At 41.8% G+C, this 19,203-nt stretch overlaps 1 protein-coding gene across 7 annotated transcripts in view; it reads right to left on the reverse strand.

Moving 5' to 3' along the window:
* The window catches only part of LOC108030033 (cell adhesion molecule Dscam2), a 62,635-nt gene that overhangs the window by 39,187 nt on the left and 4,245 nt on the right, over positions 1 to 19,203 (reverse strand). For 2 of the 7 annotated variants that reach the window (XM_050888209.1, XM_050888213.1), the window contains exons 2-6: positions 19,005 to 19,192; positions 9,306 to 9,650; positions 3,687 to 3,857; positions 2,364 to 2,513; positions 502 to 634 (exon numbers count right to left, since the gene is read on the reverse strand). In XM_050888209.1, the coding sequence (XP_050744166.1) occupies positions 502 to 634; positions 2,364 to 2,513; positions 3,687 to 3,857; positions 9,306 to 9,650; positions 19,005 to 19,065 (860 nt within the window). In that variant the 5' untranslated portion in view covers positions 19,066 to 19,192. Of the gene's footprint in view, positions 1 to 501; positions 635 to 2,363; positions 2,514 to 3,686; positions 3,858 to 3,992; positions 4,152 to 5,127; positions 5,290 to 6,602; positions 6,765 to 7,458; positions 7,621 to 9,305; positions 9,651 to 19,004; positions 19,193 to 19,203 lie in introns of all 7 variants that reach the window. The other 5 variants (XM_050888214.1, XM_050888215.1, XM_050888212.1 and 2 more) reach the window with 4 other exon arrangements.

Here is a 19,203-nt window from a genome sequence, read left to right on the forward strand (position 1 = left end):
CATTTTATCTTCTGAAAAGTATTCTAACCTAAATGGAAACTGCCCAAGGGGAACTAAGGGTACATTTTATAAAACATTTACCTAAAGAAAGGCTGCGGATAGCCTTGAGCCGGGCAGAGTATACTCAAATCCTGGCCGCCCTTTCCCTTAAGATGCTTGAAATCTTCACCTGTGCTTATCTTGGGACTGACACTGCCCACAGGCTCTACAAGGAAATTTTAAGTTTATTAAAAAAGCATTGAAGCTAGACTGCCTGAGATGGGAAGGGCTTTTTTTGAAGATGGAACTGAGTTACCTATACACAGGGACTGGATAGGCCTGAGCTGGACAGAGGAGCGTAACACTAGCCTCTAGCTTAACCTTCACCGTTCGCGAATCATCGCCTGATGTGAGTTTTGGTCCAACACTGCCGACAGGTTCTTAAAAAAAGTTACCCAAGTGAATATTACTTGAAAAATCTACACTCTGCCTGAAGTCTGGGATGTGTACTATAACCTTTACCTAAAGAAGGGCACTGGATAGGCTTGAGCCGGGCACATCAGGGTCACGCTTCCCATCTTAGGAACCCGTGTGAGAGTTATGTGCTCCTGATTGCCATTGCCACTTAGCTGGGGACTGACACTGCCGACAGGTTCTGTCGAACATATGACATTAAAAACCTAAGAACCTAAGAAAGAGCCTAAATGTTGGGTTGGGTTTACCTAAAGAAGGGCACCGGATAGGCCTGAGCCGGGCAGAGAAGAGTGGCACTTGCCGCCAGATACACCCTGAGAATCCGCGACTCATCTCCACTGGTGAGGCGGGGACCAATACTGCCAACAGGCTCTGGGATAAGGAAACGGGAACCCAAATATATACCTCAAAAGTAACACCTTCAGTTGGGATAGGCGGATGTCTTACCTAAAGACTGGCACTGGATAGGATTGAGCTGGACACAGCAGGGTGGTGGGTTGACCAGCGGAGAACTGGACCACCTTAATGTCATTACCGGAGAGAAGTCTGGGCCCAACACTCGCAATGGGTTCTTGAAAGATTTGGAGGGGGTACGAAACTTACAGATTGGTTTATTAAAAATCTGAATTGGAAACTGACTGGGTCAGGATAGATAGTTCCCCAAGAGATTCTTTGTTCCTACCTAAACAAGGGAGCTGGATAGGCCTGGGCGGGGCAGAGAAGGGTTTGACTATGGCCCTCGTCTCCTGTGAAACTGCTGCTGGTCAGAGTATTGGGAAACTTGGGTGAAACCCTGCCAACTGGTTCTGTGAATGAAGCGAGAGTGTTGATCGTTAATAACCTTACAGATAATGCCAATAAATAAAGATAGATGAGCTGAGGAGTGACTTACCTTGGGCGCAGTTCGAAAGAGAACACTAAGTGAAAGTTGCCAAGAACTTGGACTTGAATTACAATTAAGCTGCGACGTTGCCTTTAAATTGGTTTGCTTATGAACGGACCACACCTACTCTATTCGGCTTTGTTTCAAGCTCTCATCATTGTCGAGTACCCTATCCCAACATTCAGGCAGTTTTCAATTTAGACTTAGGCTACAGCAACAAGTCCTGGTCGAGTCCAAAAGCGGACCAATTGCTTTTAAAAATTACCTTTGTTTATTATTAATCTGTGTTTTTTGGTCGCAAAGAAAGAGATTTTAAGCGAAAAATCGTTTTGATTGCATGTGAATATAATCAAGGACTTGTTGCTTGTTATTTTTATTAATTTTAGTTTATTTGGAAAATGCAAACTTCTTCGTGTTGTTTATTTGAACATTATTATCCGAGTGCAGTTTCCAAAAAATTGCAACAAATGTTTGGTATATTGCTTTAAGCTTTTATTTTAAGATTTATTATAAACATTTATGGTTATTTTTTCAGAAATAAAAGAGTTTTATCAAGTCAAAGTTCGAAAAAAAATAATTTAAGTGTATGACTTAATATTCCAAACATTTGTTGTGCATTTCAGAATAGAAACCAATCATAATTCAAAGTTTTTTTAAATTAACGATTGGTAACTTTTCTTCTTAACATACTGAGAGTAATCTTCAAACAGCATACAAATCAAACGAATTTTGTATTTTAAATACCTATTTTTTAACTTTTTACACGTTGTTTGAAATTTACTCTCAACTAAAAAACTTCAGTTATTGGTGATATTTTAAAAAATTATGTTATTTATGTTATATTATGTTTTTTATAGTAAGTTAAAAATGTATAACTTTGTTTAAATATTTTTTTGCACCTATAAATGGAATCTTTGGATTACAAACTTTGGAAATATAGTACAAGTTTAAAAATCGAAAAAATAACAATAACTGAAGTTTCTTGTTATAAAATATGTGAAGAAATTGGCCAACAAGGCGGACTTACCTGTGATGACCAGTCGACCTTTGGTGGCACTCAACCGGGTCTCTCCTGTCAGACGATGCTTGGTTCGGCACTGGTAGCTCTTGTATCCATCTTCGGGTCCAACTTCACGGATGTGCAGCTCTCCAGAGGGCAGAACCAGATATTTTCCATCTGGTTATGGAATGGTTTAGATAAAAACGATGTTAGTTATTTGGTAGCTAAGCTTGCAAAATGTAAAGTATTTACAATGAAGTACATTGGAAAAAAATCAATTAAGTAACATGCATTTAATTGAATTTGTTCTCAATGCATTCGAAAGCCACATGGCCTTGGGCTAGATAATAATTCTATTCATCATTTTTGCGAGTATAGAACTATTTTGTATTGTGCAAAAAATACTCATTGTTAATCGTTGACCATGCAATGTGACTTTTAAATGATTTAAGCTAAGATTATATTTAAAGACTAAATGAGGAGCTATTCGATGATGTTAGGTAAGAACTTTGTGCACCTGATTATAAGCTTTAGTTTCTTCTTTTGCTTGTTTATTTCTCATTTAGTCTTGTTTAAAAACTTTGTTAAAATATCGATTTTCTTGCGGACTTTTGTTTTTACAGAATCGATTTTATTTTAACAGAGCTCTATGCTTACAATTTAACTATACACCAGCAGTGCCAAGAATTTGTGGTATAAACAAATTGAATCGAACCGAAGAGATTGATCTAAATCTATTTACATTTTGAATAGGAAAACACATTTACAACTCAGATAGTTTACTTGGAATTCTTAGATCGATGATCCACAAATTCCGAGGCACTGTTTTCATTATATCTAGACATGCGTCAACAAAAATGCCAATAATCTTAGATGATTTGCGGATTAGATATGTATATATTTGTGGTATATATACAGCAATGTTTGAATTATTCACTTTAAATGACGAATATGTACAGATTGTTAGGTGGTAGACTGTTTATTAGCATTTTTGCATGTATTTACACTACGCTAGTTTATCAACGCTACGTTCAACTACATGAAGGGGTTTCGGTTTCATTTGGGCAAGTCAGGAGCGACTCATGGATTTGTGGGAGGGTAAAACTGAAAAGAGACTGGGGTGGGCAAATGAAAATAAGGAAAATTAAAAGAAAAGAGAGGGCGGACAGAAAGAAAGATACAAAAGAAGGCGAATCGAAAGCCTAAGCAGCGCTGAACACGGAAAGAATTCCTTGGCAAGCTCTATAGAGACCATAGATCGAGTCCAGATCGAAGCGAACCGAATTGGATGGGAGGCGCAGGATATTACGGAGGAGGGGCAACGCGAGAGCTCTTAGTCTGTTAATTTACCGCTTTCTGCGATATCCTCCTGGGGATAGATCACCCGCTCCTCGTCCTCCACCCACGAATCGACCACTATGAAATCGGCCACAAAACTGGGTATGTGGCACTTTAGGATGGCGCTATTGCCCCTCAGTATGGACTCGTCCATGACATTGACGGTGTAGGATTGTGGCACAACTGCAAAGTTCACGGAGAGATTGTTTGAGTGGGATGGGGGATTAAAATCATAAGGATAAGAGTGGTGGCATTGTTGAGAGGATCCCCGTTCATGTAACTAAGCAAAACGGAAGTCTGTGAAGCTCTGGCTCCTACCAGTTATGTTCTTGGTGAACACCTCGCCCTCGGTGTCGATCCAATCGGTTATGTCTATGTGATCCGCCACAAAGGAGGGCGTCTGGCACTTGAAAATGGCGGCGTTGCCCTTGATCACATACTCGTCGTAGACTTGCGACTCGAAAAACTGCTTCACCACTGCAAGACGGGAAGTGTGAAACGAAAATGAGGACTAGCAGGACTGGGAAGGGTCTGTGGACTGGAAGTTTCGTACTCTAGCTAAGCTAATGCCGAAGATCCTAGCGGTTACCAATGGAGTCATCCGGCAGGGGCCTCCGAATCTCAACGCCCTCCTCGTCAATCCACCCCTCGACATCGATGAAATCTGCCACAAACGAAGGCACCAGGCACTTTAAGGTGGCAGAGTTGCCTCGGAGCACAAACTCATCGATGACCCGTGTCTGGTAGAACTGGTGGACAACTGGGGGAAATCAGAGTGAACTAGGTAAAATAAATACTAAAGGAAGTCGGGAAGGATGCTGGAGATATATGCTTGGAAGGACCCGAGAGAACTAGAGCAAAGTAAGCTGGCCAAGTACCCGTCTCCTCGGCATTGTTGGGATAGTAGTTGCGACCCTCCGAGTCCAGCCAGAGATCGACGAACACAAAGTCCGCCACGTACGAGGGAATCTCGCACTTCATCACCACCGAGTTGCCCCTAATGACGTACTCATTGTCTGCCTCCGACTCGTAGCTTTGAATCACCACTAATCCAAAAGAATAATACATATAAAATAGCATGAGAGGTGGGAGGGGGATCAAAAAGGTAAAAAGCTAAGCCCTATCGCAACACTTATCAAGATAGAATATATTTTGATTGGACTGTACCATAGGCGCTGGTGGCATTGTTGCGCCACAGCTCAATGCCCTCCTCGTCCACCCAGGCCTCGACCTGCACGAAATCGGCCACGAACGAGGGAATCTTACACTTGACCACCGCCGCGTTGCCTTTAATCACATACTCATTCTCGGCCTCGGTAATGTAGAACTGTGAAACGACTTTGGATCGAAGAAAATAATAAATAAACCGTGGAAGAGTGGGAATACTGGGAATGGAACGGGTGGAACACTAAATTAAGCCTATAACTATTGCGGGAAGATCTTAGCATCGAACCGTAGTTGTCCGAAAAGGACAGGACATTGCCCTCATCGTCGATCCAGGACTCCACTCGCACAAAATCAGCCACAAACGATGGAATAGAACACTTCAGAACGGCCGCATTGCCCCTGATAACATACTCGGTCAATATCTCAGCCTCATAGAACTGATTGACAACTGCAAAAGCGTGCAATAACGAAAGGATTTAGAAAAAGATAAAGATAGGAATGGGATAGGATTGAAACCCCCGCAAGGTGATGCAGCTGAAATGGTTTAATATTCCTTGGCAATACCATAGTTCTCAGAGGGGCGCAGCTCGGTTCCCTCTTCGTCTATCCAGGATTCGACACGCACAAAATCGGCCACAAACGATGGAATGGAACATTTCAGAACTGCCGCGTTTCCCCTAATGACATACTCCATCAGGATGTCGGCGCCGTAAAACTGATTCACAACTGCGATTCAAGAAAGTGCAAGGTTCAGAAATGAAAAAGAAGCTGAAGCAAATTGAAATGGGGAGGGAATGGGGTTCCTGCTTAAGACTAGCTTCTTAACTATTTCAACGGTCGATGACTGTACCGAAATCCTCTTCCGGAGCGTACTCAGTGCCATCACTGGCCACCCAGGCCTCGACTCGCAGGAAATCGGCCACAAAACTGGGAATAGTGCACTTTAAGACCGCCGTATTGCCTCGGATAACGTACTCGGAAACAACCTCAGCCTCGTAATACTGATTCACGACTGTAAAGCAGGAGTTTTTATGAGGGGGAAACGAAAAGAAATGAAACTGCTAAGATGGAAATAGAGGGTGTGGTTGATGGGATGGGGGTTCTGGATAATCCTAAGTAACCATTAACGTCTGTTCATTGTGCATGTGTACCGGTTCCCTGTTGATCGCCAAGTGAGCCGTACAGCTGGCCCTCCTCGTCCTGCCAGGATACGACCTGCACAAAGTCGGCGACAAAGGACGGAATCGAGCACTTCAGCACCGCCGCGTTGCCCCTTATGACGTACTCGTTGTTGACCTCCGATTCGTAGAACTGTTGCACAACTGGAGGTAGGTTCACATAGCCACTGATTACATAATGAAAGCAGGGGGAGCTAGGGGAAGAAGGGGCGCCTACTCATAGAACCCGAGAACAAACCTTGCGTGCGGCGGGCGTGTGAAAATGTAAAGCCAGCTAATTGAAACGAGAGTGTCTTCTAACAGCGACAGACAATATCGCGGAGTGCACTTAATGGGACTGGAAGCGCAATCAGCTTACAAGCTCCGTGCTTCCCTGAGAAAGTCTCCGGCCAAGAGGTTAATAATAGTTCTGATAACATGGCTCATCAACACGCAGTCACCCGAGATAGCGAAGATAAATGCATAAAAAGTAAACATAATAGATGCAGGAGGGAAAATGGTTAGGTGCTTATCCATAATTCTTGCAGTCACGCAACTGTACAGAAACTAACCCAAAATGTATTCAAAAAGTTAACAAACAAACCGTATTCGCTGCCCGGCAAAAAGTCCTCGTTCTGATCGGTGTGCCAGGAGACAACGCTCACAAAATCGGCCACAAAGGACGGGATTTCGCATTTTAAGACTGCCGCGTTGCCGCGTATGACATAGGCCTTATTTACATCGGTGTCGTAGTATTGGGCAACGACTAAAACAGCAATAACAGCAATCAAATAAATGCATTTACGTAATGAAACCGAAAATAAAGTAATTCGGGAAGAACTGAAAACGAATCTCTGAAGTACCGAGGAAGCGAAAACGAAGGAGCGAAGGATTTCCAAGCAATTCTGCCTAACCAGTGTTGGTTAATAAAGTTACGTTTTGAGTTCGGTGTTGTATATTTTACAGGATTTTGTAATTAGTTTAGCTTTTTGCCCGTTAACTGTACTTGCACTGTGCACAAGTGTTTCTGTGAGTTTGGCTTTGTAGTGTTGTACAGTAGTGGTTAAGGTAGTGCTATTTTTCTATAAGCTCACAAACAGAGAGAGTACTTCTGTGCACTTGGTCACACACCATATTCGGTGCCTGGATAGAAACTCTCTTGCTCATCGCTATGCCAGGATATAACATTGACGAAATCGGCTACGAACGATGGTATATCACATTTCAAGATGGCGGAATTGCCGCGGATGACAAAGGCCTTGTGTATATCCTCTTCGTAGTGTTGCGAAACGACTAAACAGGCAGGAGAAATGAAAATAATAGTGAGTGCTTGAGATTGAACAAAGGGATGAATAAAGTATGGAATGGTGGGATTTTCTGTGTCATTTCCGAATCCGCGACCCCAGCATGCTTTTAGTAGAGCAACCAACAATATTTGCTACGGGTGGTTCGGATCGCACCGTATTCCGCTCCCGGGAAGTAGTTCTCCTCCTCGTCGGTGTGCCAGGATACCACCTCCACGAAATCGGCCACGAACGAGGGAATCAGGCACTTGATGACCGCCGAGTTGCCCCTTATAACATGCTCCTTGTTTACATCCGCCTCGTAGTATTGCGCAACCACTGGGAAAAGGGCATAACGATTACCCATTTGTCTGACATATTCTCACAGTCTAAGAACGTACGCGATTTGACAGTAGGAACCAGGTTCCTGGAAAAGTCTGGCTTTATAGTCAGAAATTCATTAAACAAAAAACACCGAAACTGCCTGTCGGGCAAACTTAATTTCAATTAACCAAAATATTTTATCTGCCAGCCCGTGTTCGGGGTGCAGACCATAACTCATTTCGACCAACTGGCTGCGGGCCACTTGGACAGAATGTTTTCCTCGTCTGCGCTTTATTCACACATAACCATACTATAAAATGATAAATTCCTCCGGTTAATAGCAAGCGAAAGCAAACGACAATAATGATGTCAGGCCTGGGGAAGAAGGGGCGCACGGATCGGGAGGTGGTCCCTGGGCTAGGTGTGCTGGCTAATTGCCAGGGAACACGTCAGCCGGCGATGAGTAAGCGGGTGGCACGGCTCCAACATAATTAGCTAAAATGTGCTCAAGTCTGGCCCATTTAGGCACTACTTCATGGAAGCGGAAGTGACTGATATATCCAGGGGAGTCGGGTCTGGGCCCTAACTCGATCAGCCAGCTACCCGTCAACCCCATACGGTGTGGTCTAAATAAGGTGACAATTTCATAATCAACATCATCATCGCCGTCGCCGTCGCCGTCGCCGTCGTTGTTTTTGGGGCTGGCACATCCTCCGGAGGAGCTGTCGAAGGTTGATGGAAAGACACTCGCAAATGGCAAGTACAGTTGCCGACAAAACACGCTGGCACCGGAAGTAGTGCAGGGAAAACGAAGCGATTAAAGTGAAATGCCAACTGGCATTAAATTCCCCCGAACGTTGCAAAAACCCGACTAAGAAATGTGTGAAAATGAAAGCGTGCGGAAAACTTTGGCGATTCGCAAAACGTTCGATGGAAATCCCGCGAAAACTGCGTTTTAATTGCCACTGCCGGTGCAGCAATAAGTCAAACACAAGGGGTTAAAGACTGCAGCGAGTGACTTGACACGCAAAGGCAACTGGCAGCAAAGTGGAGGAGATACGAGACCAACGCTGAAGTGTCTTCATTTGGGTGTAGCTGCAAGAGAAGTGGTAATCATAGGGCAGTGCAAGTTTAGTGCTGGTTTTCCCAATCAGAGGGATTGCTATGTGAGAGTTCACTTTTCGGAATATTCAACTGAAACAAAAGTTAGTCCTGAAAAAATCGGCTTTCCTACCTTTTTATTAGAATCTTATTTAAATCTCCACCTATTTTCATCATAATATCTAATAAGTTAACTAACATAATAACCCAAGGGCTAGCCACTTAACCGAAAGTTTAACTTATTAACCCAAGTTTATATGTTTATCAAAGTAAGCCAATTTATTCTTATTATCCCATACTTAAGAATAAAATACAAATTTAATGTTTTTATTGCACATAAAACATAAACTACAAAATGTAGCCTTACAGGGCCTTGTTTCTATGCATTTTTTATACGAAACTTTATTACTTTAATAGCGATGTGTTTGACATTTAATTAAAATTCAATTTTTTAATCTCAGTTAATTTATGCATCTTTCTCAATTTCAGTTATTTATGTATCTTTTAAATGTTGAAATGCTGACCCCCTTTTAAAGTTATTTCCTGACCAACATCTGCTTGCACTGCCCTTGATTTGCCTCTGAACCCTGCCAACTTACCGGCTCGCACATGCACGTCCCGCGAGATGATGGATCCAAACTGGTTGCGGGCCAGACAGGCGTAGACCTGGGCATGGACCTCCTGGCGGTAATCCTCGGCACGGAAGGGCGGGAAGACCAGCTTGCCGTCGGAGGAGATCTGACGCAGTCCGGGAACGTCGCCCACAGCGGTGCCGTCGCTTCGGATCCAGATAATCTCGGGCATGGGGTTGCCGCTGGCCTTGCACTCGATCTCGGCGCCGGTGGAGTTGGAGAAGTCAATGCGGTTGGTGGGCTCCTTGAGGAAGACCGGTCCTTTCTGGTCGGCATCTGGGGGATTGGCAGCCAGACATTGGCTGCCACAAGCTGTAATGGAGTTACAAATGATAGATAAGTGGATGTTATTATTATATAATTTCTATAATATATTAAAAAAATTGTAATTCTGGGTTGACTTAAACTTGAATACAAATATATATTTGGTTATTTTTATCTATCACCTTCTCTAATTTATAACTCACATCCCTAGATGTGATTAACTAGCATTCGGCTACGCTTTATGCTCAGAACATCCGCTGCGGAAGTGCATTGTCATATCCATGTCAACAGTTTGGCCATTGTTCCAGCCACGGCTGTTTGACAATTGAGGGCCATGGATCAGTGACTCGTCGGTGCTGGACCCCCAACAAAAGCGGTGCTCAGTTCCATACTTTTTTTACTAAGCCAGCCAGAGCTCCACTTCCATTTCCACCCACCCACTCCCTCCAACTGGCTGGCAAACAAAAGCCAAGCAGGCGAAAATCGTTCGTTGACACTCTGCAGACTCCACCCACTTCCCATCCGCCCGGAATGTGTTGATGCCGTCACTGTTGCATTGGCAAACGATTTCATATTTCATTTTATGCACAGCCATGTCGCCTGGAATTCCCCCCATCCCGCCAATTTCCTATTGCCAAAGGTGTTGAGAAGTTGCAGCGCGGTGACACGCACTCCCCCAGCCCCTTATCCATATCTCTTGGATGCAATTCCAAAGGCGTGTGCCTGCAATTTGTCTAGGGCAACAGCTATTATAAGCTTCATCCACACAACTTATTTGTAAGTACAAAAATTTACATGGTATGACAGGCATTCGGTGTATGACCAAGTACAAGTGAGTTGCCGATTCTTAAGAGGCTATCGATTAAAAAATAAAAGATATAAAAAAAAGATTATACCATATAATATTTAAAGTTTTTATCAAATAAAAAAAAAATTTAATATGCAATTCAATAAAAACTCCTAGAACCTAGTAAAGATACAATAAGCAAATCGTAGTTGACAATGAGTGCGTGAGGGGGTGTCCCATCCCCTAGAAAATTCCATCAAATTACTTTCGGCTTTTTTCAAGTAATTTCTAAGGCATTAGGCTGCCATTGACAAAATAAATTAATAAGTGAATGCCATTTAAGGTTTCAATTGAGTGGGGAATAGCAGAGCCACACAGGAAATGTCGCCTTCATATTTAATTAAACTGAATTTCCCTTCAAACAGAAAGTGATGCATGCAAGATGAGGCCTTTTAATCATCTTACAGTGCGTTGCAAAATTGTAAGAGGAAATTTGATTTTTTTGGGCACATATTTTTTGTTAAATACCATACGAAGGAATATAATTTGAAAAGCTGTAAAGTGGAAGGAAATTTTAAAAACCGTGCTTCTGAATTTCGTTTAAATTTATTTTAACAAAAAGTAATAATAAATATGTAACTATAGTGCGCTCCCCAGATAAACCCATTAAATTTACGAAGAAGTTCTATAGTCCCATAACAGACTGTATCAATATATATTTGCCAGCATATGGTGGCCATACGGAATACAAAGCGTAAAGTCTTGGAAAGACGTGCGAAAAACATTAAAAACTGAGGGTAAGGTGGGAAAAGGAAACCAGAAATGAGCAAAGCGAGTGAAATTTTGCAACTGTTGCTTGAGAAGAAACAAGATGATTTATAGGGGGATATTAAGATTCCAATAAAACACAATCCTTTTTGCTTCCTTTTCTGCACCCTAAGTCCCTACCTTCATTTTAAAGACTTCGCTTTGAATGGAATATTTATAAATTACCAAACTTTTAAAATACACCTGCTTTTAGTTTGGGCTTTGCTTTGCGCTGCAGCAAAATTAGCAGGTGTATTTTGTTTTACTTTTTCGCTTCCAAACCCAAAGCTCTGCGACCAAAAAGATGCAGAACGAAACCGGTTGGGAAGCCGGCTTTAAATGACCAAAACAAAAAAGCAAAGCAAAGTTAAGTAAAGCAAAAGCAAACCGAGGCAAAAGCAGAACTGCGATGTCAACGGCGGCAAAACTCGGGTTAATCAAGCGCTCGAATTTTTGCTTGAGGAATATGTTAGCTTTTTGCCTCGCAATTTTCCACTCAAGCGGGCAATTTGCAAATGTGATGATAATTTCGCAGATGATAATGACGATGGTGCACTAACCAACAGCTAAGGACACATTATCAAGTTTAAGGAGGGCAAGTGACTCAGCTTGAGGTGATCAGATGGTTTTATTTTCCTTATTTTCATAGGTAAACAGAAGCCAAGAACGAAGAGAGGCAAATCAACTGGGAAAAATAACAATAAACCAGAACCAGAGGAGTGGCCCACAGAACCAACCAAAAAGTAAGTAGTGATAGGGCACAAATAACCGGCGAAAACACGCGATTCGAGAGGTGTCCAATTACGACATCCTAACCGCAATGAGAGCAAAACAATTATCGAACCCATGTTTGAGGCCTTAAAACACGACACTTGAAACGGGTTTATTTTTTGAGGGTATATCTGAGTTATTTTCAATAATTATTTCGTCTCCATCGAAGTGCTCCCGCCCTGCTAATTAACTTATTCCGTGAAACACAAACCCTTAACACCTCTCGCAGGGGGAAATTGGAAACTAATAACTTCCGGCTAAACAAAAACAAAGGGCCTAAAAGTTCAATACGCACACACGCATGACCCCGCCCGCCGAAATTAGTCCACATCACGCACTCTTGTCATCGAGGTCAGCCACAAAGGAACACAGAGTGCCCAGGAAGGAGTGGATAGCCATCCATCCCAATCGAAATATTCGCCTCTACCTGAGCCCAGTGAATCCCGGCTATTTCACCGAGATTCTGATCGCTGAAAGAAACATCTGCTCTGGAGCTCGTAAACCAGTTCGACAGCTGTTCGGCGGAGGAGTACTGGGGGAATCGCAGAACAGGTATCGGTATCTCAATGCCAGAGCGTTACCCACTCATTCATGCGAATCGTGCGGCAGTTCCCCACACACTCATCACGATCAGCTTCAGTCCGCAAAGCATTACATTACCAATTACTTGTGAAAACTCTTTTTATATGTGAGTTAATGATTGGAATCGAAAATTGAATGGATAGGTAAAGAAGTCCCCGAGTTAAGATCGAGTAATAGACTTTGTAACTTTATGGCACACAAAATACAATTTTTATGAAGTGTGACAAAGCTGTCTTACATTTATTTTTCAGATAAGTAGGATTCTGTAGGATAGCAGCATTTATAAGGCGTTGTTTAAGTACAAACTTATAAAAAAAGCTCACACTTCCTCTAAAGGTTTATTCAAATTTAATATAAAATACGATTTGTAATGTTCAGATACATTTTTATAGCTCTCAGTGCACAGACGCCGACTAATTGTGCAATGTGTGACACAGATAATTGCAGACGAGCTGCCCACGCGGTTCTAACAGCTCACTGGCTGAGTAACTACAGGTTCGGATGTATGTATGCCTCCAATTGCCAACTGCAAGTCACCCGTGAAATGGTCCAAGACCGCAGCTACCCGCAACTCACCTGTCCACCTCGACGTGACTCAGAAGATGACAGGGAGTCACGGCGACGACACGCCGCGCTCGACAGAAGCTGCCAACAAGAACACACAACACCCGTGGCAGAGAGCAACCAAACCGCAAGCCAGGTGCGAAAGCGGGAGCGGAGGGAGAACACCGTTAAGTCGACAGGAGACAAAAGTGGGACGAACTGGAGCAGGCCACGTGGAAGATACATAGATACATTCCACGGGGAAGGCGGGGGACCTCGAGTGATGATGATGCGGCAGTGTCAGTAAATGTCAAACCACAGTGGCGCAAAATCCAATTAGAGGATATGTATCAAATATATATATGATATATATCAAATTACCTTTATCTTACCCCCTAAAATATCTGATTTGACAGACCAACACAAATAATACTACTTTATGAGTGAGATTTCGGTAATAAGGTGGCCTATCCCAAGATATGTCGCTCACTTTCCCCGAACTTTATGAACTCCAATTGTATCTGGCACCAGTGTACCTTATAAGAGAATGGTATCTGAGGCTGCAATGTGATGTGGGGCTGAAAAGAGAGAGATTGAGCAGGAAAGAAGAACTTGGGCTTGAGGGTGGATTTGTTGTCTAATTGAAAGCGTTGCAAAACATTTACAGGGTGGAGAGCAAAATAAAGCAGAGCGCACACGTGCAGGAAACTTCAGCATGTATAGGAATGTATCTCGAAGATACAGTAGTGCCATCAGAACTTGCATATAAAGTATATATGCGGGTAAAATAATGTAGAGGACAACATTTAAATTTTAATTTTAAATCGATAAAGAGATTTTAAAAACTAAGTCAACAAATTCGGGAATATTACTAAATTTTGGATACTAAGACTTGAGACCTTTAATACTTTTGTTATGAAACATGCAAGTGCATCAAACTTGTATTGTTAAAGAACCCCTGCATGCCAACTTCCTATAAAAAATAAAGTCTTCAACGACAGCGACAGTAGCTTTAAAACAAAAACATTTATAATGTCTGGAGTATGGAGAAGGGAAGACCAACAGCAGACGCGTTTTGCATATGGAATCGAGTCGACGTCGTCATCGTCTCGAGCGCATTAATTAAGACTGCCAACAAGACGCCAAAAGACTTTATAAAAAAATGCGTGTATATATATACATTTGTACCTAGAATTTAACTTTAAATACTTTTGGTCGCATGCAGATTATGGAGATGGAAATAATGCAAATGGGTTGAGAGTTGGCAGCCCCAAAAAAGAAACGTGACTCAGGAACCGTGGATAAGGTGTAAGGGGGCCTCCAATCAAATCCCGCCCTCGGAATGCCTGGACGTGCGCGATCCATAGATGATGTGTGCCTGATAAATATCAGTTCTCCGAGGCTGTTGGACTGGAACTGGGATCGGTAGATGGGTGAGGCCATGAACATATCTTACAAATTATTATTACGACTTGATTCCATTCCATTTTAGGGGGCGCCAAAATGATGTTAATCCTCCACCCTTTCTCGCACTCACACATGAGGCTAATTTTTGAGATATCTCCGACTCGTATCTTTCCGCGTAAAAGATTTCTTTTCATTTCACGCTACATTATTTATGATATCTTATGTGCAGAAACGAAGTTCTCTGTTAGAAACCGACTTCTGGAATTTAAATGTCTAGACGACAGGCCAAATTTATATAGTTTTTTTTTTTTAATATTTATGTGTATGTTTTTAAGAATGTGTGTATCTACTATGTTAAAAAAATATATATATATTCTTTTAAACCTTAAAATCAAGTTTTTATAATTTCTGTATAAGTTATTGGTATCCAATCCTATCTCAAAGAAAAATACTTCATTATAAATTAAAGTTTTTTAAGGTGTCATGATTTTTAACCATAACAGGACAGTATAGTGACAACCACAACCGTGTAAGACACCCACAACGCCCTTCCTGGCCAGCCAATTCGGTCGCCAGGAGCTCGTCGGGTGAAGTGCGGCAACGGCGCGTCGCTCCAAATCAGCCTGTCAGGCGGCGAGACATAAATAAGTATAATCATTTTCCGGAGGGGAGGAAACTGTTTGGCTGAGAGGAGATGGAAATGCATGCCGACAACGTGGCCCTTAGTCATCACAGCTGTTCGAGCCGCGAGGAGAAGTGCCTGAGGGTGGGTGGCACTTATTTTCTCTATGCCCGGGTAAATCAAAAGTGTGCAGCCCAAACATTTGAAGCAGATCCTGGCCGTCCAACTAAATAAAACGTTTCTCATTTTTCACAACCTTTTCTCTCCACTGCGAATTAGGGGTGACAACAAGGAGGGAGAGAGCACGAAAAACTCTTGGGTTTGCCACTAACCGAGGGGTTGAAAGAAAACTTTATGGCCGAAGTTTTGTAAGTCCCACTAAGAGCTGCATTCGCCCAGCACCCACTTAAAAATATCTGAAATACTTTCTGGTAGACACCATAAATTCCCCGACTCGCTGCAGCTCATAAAATATTTTGAGTTAACTTAATACCTTCTACACATATGCCTCCCAAAATTTGGGAATTTCTGGCAGCACTTAAAGAGCCGGAATATATGACAAATGCTCTTAATGGGCCAACAAACGCTTTGATGCCCTGAGTTGTCGTGTCTTTTCGGTGGATTTGTAAAGAAAGTTTAGAACAGCCAACCCGACAAGATGCTTTTGGAATGCATTCAGCTCGGCTAGGTTGCCAACTTCCAGCATCATTATAAGGCAATTATTTACGCAATTATCGAAAACTTGCTCCGCAGTTGCAGCCTTGCCGTTCTCCAATCTGTATGCCCCATTCAAGTTGACAAACAGCTTTTGAACTATTGCAAATGGGCAAGAAATAGGCTGCAACGGCTCATAAAACAGCACACTGCATCGTGACGTCACGGGAGAAAGATGTGCTTGCCCCTTTCTCCACGGTGCTTTCCCTCCATCCCGAATTGAAGTCACATTCCGGTGCCTGCTGCGATGCAACTAATAATAAGTCGGACGAGAGGCCATTAAGATGGGGGTAAAATTCTATTGAACCGTCTACAGTTGCCTGGCCAAAGGAAATTGGGTGCACTAAGAAAAAATATGGCTCAAAATTATGGCTATTAGATGTCATTGAAAATAAGTTACTTGCAGTTTTAGCTTTGGTTTCGTGAAATTCCCAAGATTCAATACTAACCAATAAGGCTCAAAAACTTGACTAAGTTAATGGGACTTTCCATAATCTTATATGATTTAGGTTAGATAATATAAAAAAATTCTTCTAGAATTTTGATTACATTTTTTGTTAATACTTGTGTAGTAATATTTAGTTTTATCTTAGTTTATTTTTTTGGTGTATAAATGGAATGAGTGCCAAGGCCCTCGCTGTTGCTTAAACAAACGCCGCGTGTGATGTGCCTCAATCGTCGAGGTACCATAACACATACGCTGAAGAGGCCAAGAAAGTGTCAGGAGGGGCACATCAATCATTTGTAATTACGGCAGGCTTTTTCCATCTTCCAGAGCTCCATCCTCACATTTCGGCTCCTTTCTTCCCATTCTTTCCATTTCCCATTTGTAGAAACGGAAATAGTTCTTCCTCGGATCGTACAGGGTCTGGTTCAGTGATCTCTCGGATGATCTCTGTCATATTTACGAGTGTTTTGAGTGGCATGCAGTGCATCTAATTGGTTACGAAATCTCTTCGAGAGAGATCTCGACGATAGCAGCTAGGAAAATGTGACCCAGTTGATAAGTGGTAGTCGCCTATCAGTAAAAAAAAAGCCCAAGGGAATATGCTCTTGGAGACTTTTTGTGAACATCAAACAAAGACACAAATTCAAGCGTTAGAATAATTTTAACTTTACTAAAACTTTTAGAGCATGGTGGTTCTTTTTTTGCTACAAATATAAACAAAGAAACTTTTTAATTAAGACTAACAATAAAATAGTATTTATCGTTTATAGACTTGGAAGTACGTATGTGAAATTCAAGCAAGGGCAAAACTTCGGAAAGAGAATAATTTTAGCTGAAAAATTAATGAAGCCTGAAACTTTAAGAACTTAATTGTATTCCGTTTTCCTGCTACAAATTTCAAACAAGAAATGTTTTAATCAAGTCGAGCAATTGAGAGGTATTTATGTATCTTTTATACATATAAAGCCTATTCCATAATTCCATCTGTGCCATTTGATTCGCACATATGTATCTACACAATTGACTGCTTCCTGTTTATGTGCCTTGTGTTACATGCTTACTTTTTGCTTTTTGGCTGCACTGTGCGAACCCAGCTGTGGCCACTTGTGAACTTTAAGCTCCATTACAGTGCTCGGGGTGTGCGAGCTGAATTTCAATTGAATCGAATGAAACTGCGAATTAAATGCGTCCGACTGCAGCGGAGACAGGAACAACAACGTAAACATCGCATTCCGACTTTCCCATAACGGAGCCTGTACAATAAATCCATTTTATTGTTTAAGTCTGGCTTTAAATATTAATACAGGCAGCAGCCTTGCTTCACGTTTTCATCACAGAAATGTAATAACAACAAAAGTAAAAAATGGCGCAAAATGTTTTTAATCAATTTCAATTGAATGATGACCCGCACAATCAACGTAAGACGTTCCCTCACTCGAAGCTTATATCTCTCAGTTTGTTCTGCTTTTAGCGGGCAAATACTTTTATTTGCCTCTGTAGCTTTTGCATAATTTATTCTTTAAATTTACAAAGTCATTCGAACATATCTTTACGGCTCAGAAACATAATGTTTTCAATTAATAGTGGCTGCTTTGGAATTTCTATTGAATCATATTATTAATTTCATTAAATAATATTTGTATACCTTTCATCAAACTTCTACGCATTTTATTTGTTTATTTTCGTAAGCGACTTTAGCTTTTTTCAATCAATAATAAATTTAAATTTGTTTGAATATAAGGCAAGCCCCTAAATTGGGCAGACTGATACCATAAATGGAAGTAGCTATACGTATAAATTCGTTACGTAGACGCACGCTTTATTTTGCAATGGGTCAAGCGAACTGGCCTTCTTAATTGAATGCCATCCGAGCTAGCATAAAAGGTAAACTGAATAATAAAGGTAAAGAATAGTTGAATAAATCGAAGCTGATTTAGTGGAACTAATGTGAAACCTTTGTTTAATAGAATAAAAACATGTAACTTATTTAGTATTGCTACAAATAAATTGGATTATTCCAGAGCGCATCGATTCCATTTGTTGGCAAAGATTGCCACAGTTCATCTACAAACTGTATAATTACTCATCTGCTCGGCTGGACTGAGTAATTGCCAATCTGACCCACTGATGGTGCACAGCTCCTCCGTTCCTACCTCCCCTCCCACCCCAAAATAGTGCTTCCCGGACGGTCGAGGCAATGAACCGCACGGCTATCTGTTCCCCAGCACAACCCTCGCACAAAAAGATACAAATGTATCCGTCCAGACGCACAGTCGAGTAAATATCCAACTGCAAACAAGCAGCGAATGCAATGAAACAAAAAGCGAAAGCCAGAGAAAATGTAAGGAAAACATATTTAAAATGCATAGAAACGCTCGGAAAACCCACAGAAGCAGCGACTAAGGGGAATATGGGTAAAATGTCGAGACGAATGTGTCAACAGCGATAAGGAGCGTTGAATTAAAATGAAAACGAAGTTAAAAATGGAAAGTACGGATTTTATACCGGACATTATTCATGCCACAAAATTTCAAGTTATGAAAGCCCCAAATTAAATTGCTATAAGTTCGTATAGCTGCTTTTCCAAATAGCCCAGAAATAACGATAAATATGGATATTTCCAGTGCTTCCGGATGCCATTGATCAGCATTTTGGAATGCTTTGGAACACGAGTTTGCAGGGCCAAAACAAACCGACATCGAGCCAAGTGCAATTACTCACCGATGAGGGCAACAGCTGCGTACAGCATTAGCCATTTGAGGCGTCCGTTGGGCATATTCATACTGTATGCCGTGTTTCCGCTGAGCGGGTTGTGTAAAGTTGGCAGTGGAGGGTCTATCTGCTTATCGATTTTACGCAAAATCCAATGAAAAACACCCTTCGCTTCGGTTTCAGCACACGCGAGTTATCTGCAAAGTAA

This window comes from Drosophila biarmipes, chromosome 2R, assembly GCF_025231255.1.
Source record: "Drosophila biarmipes strain raj3 chromosome 2R, RU_DBia_V1.1, whole genome shotgun sequence".
Taxonomy (NCBI): domain Eukaryota; kingdom Metazoa; phylum Arthropoda; class Insecta; order Diptera; family Drosophilidae; genus Drosophila; species Drosophila biarmipes.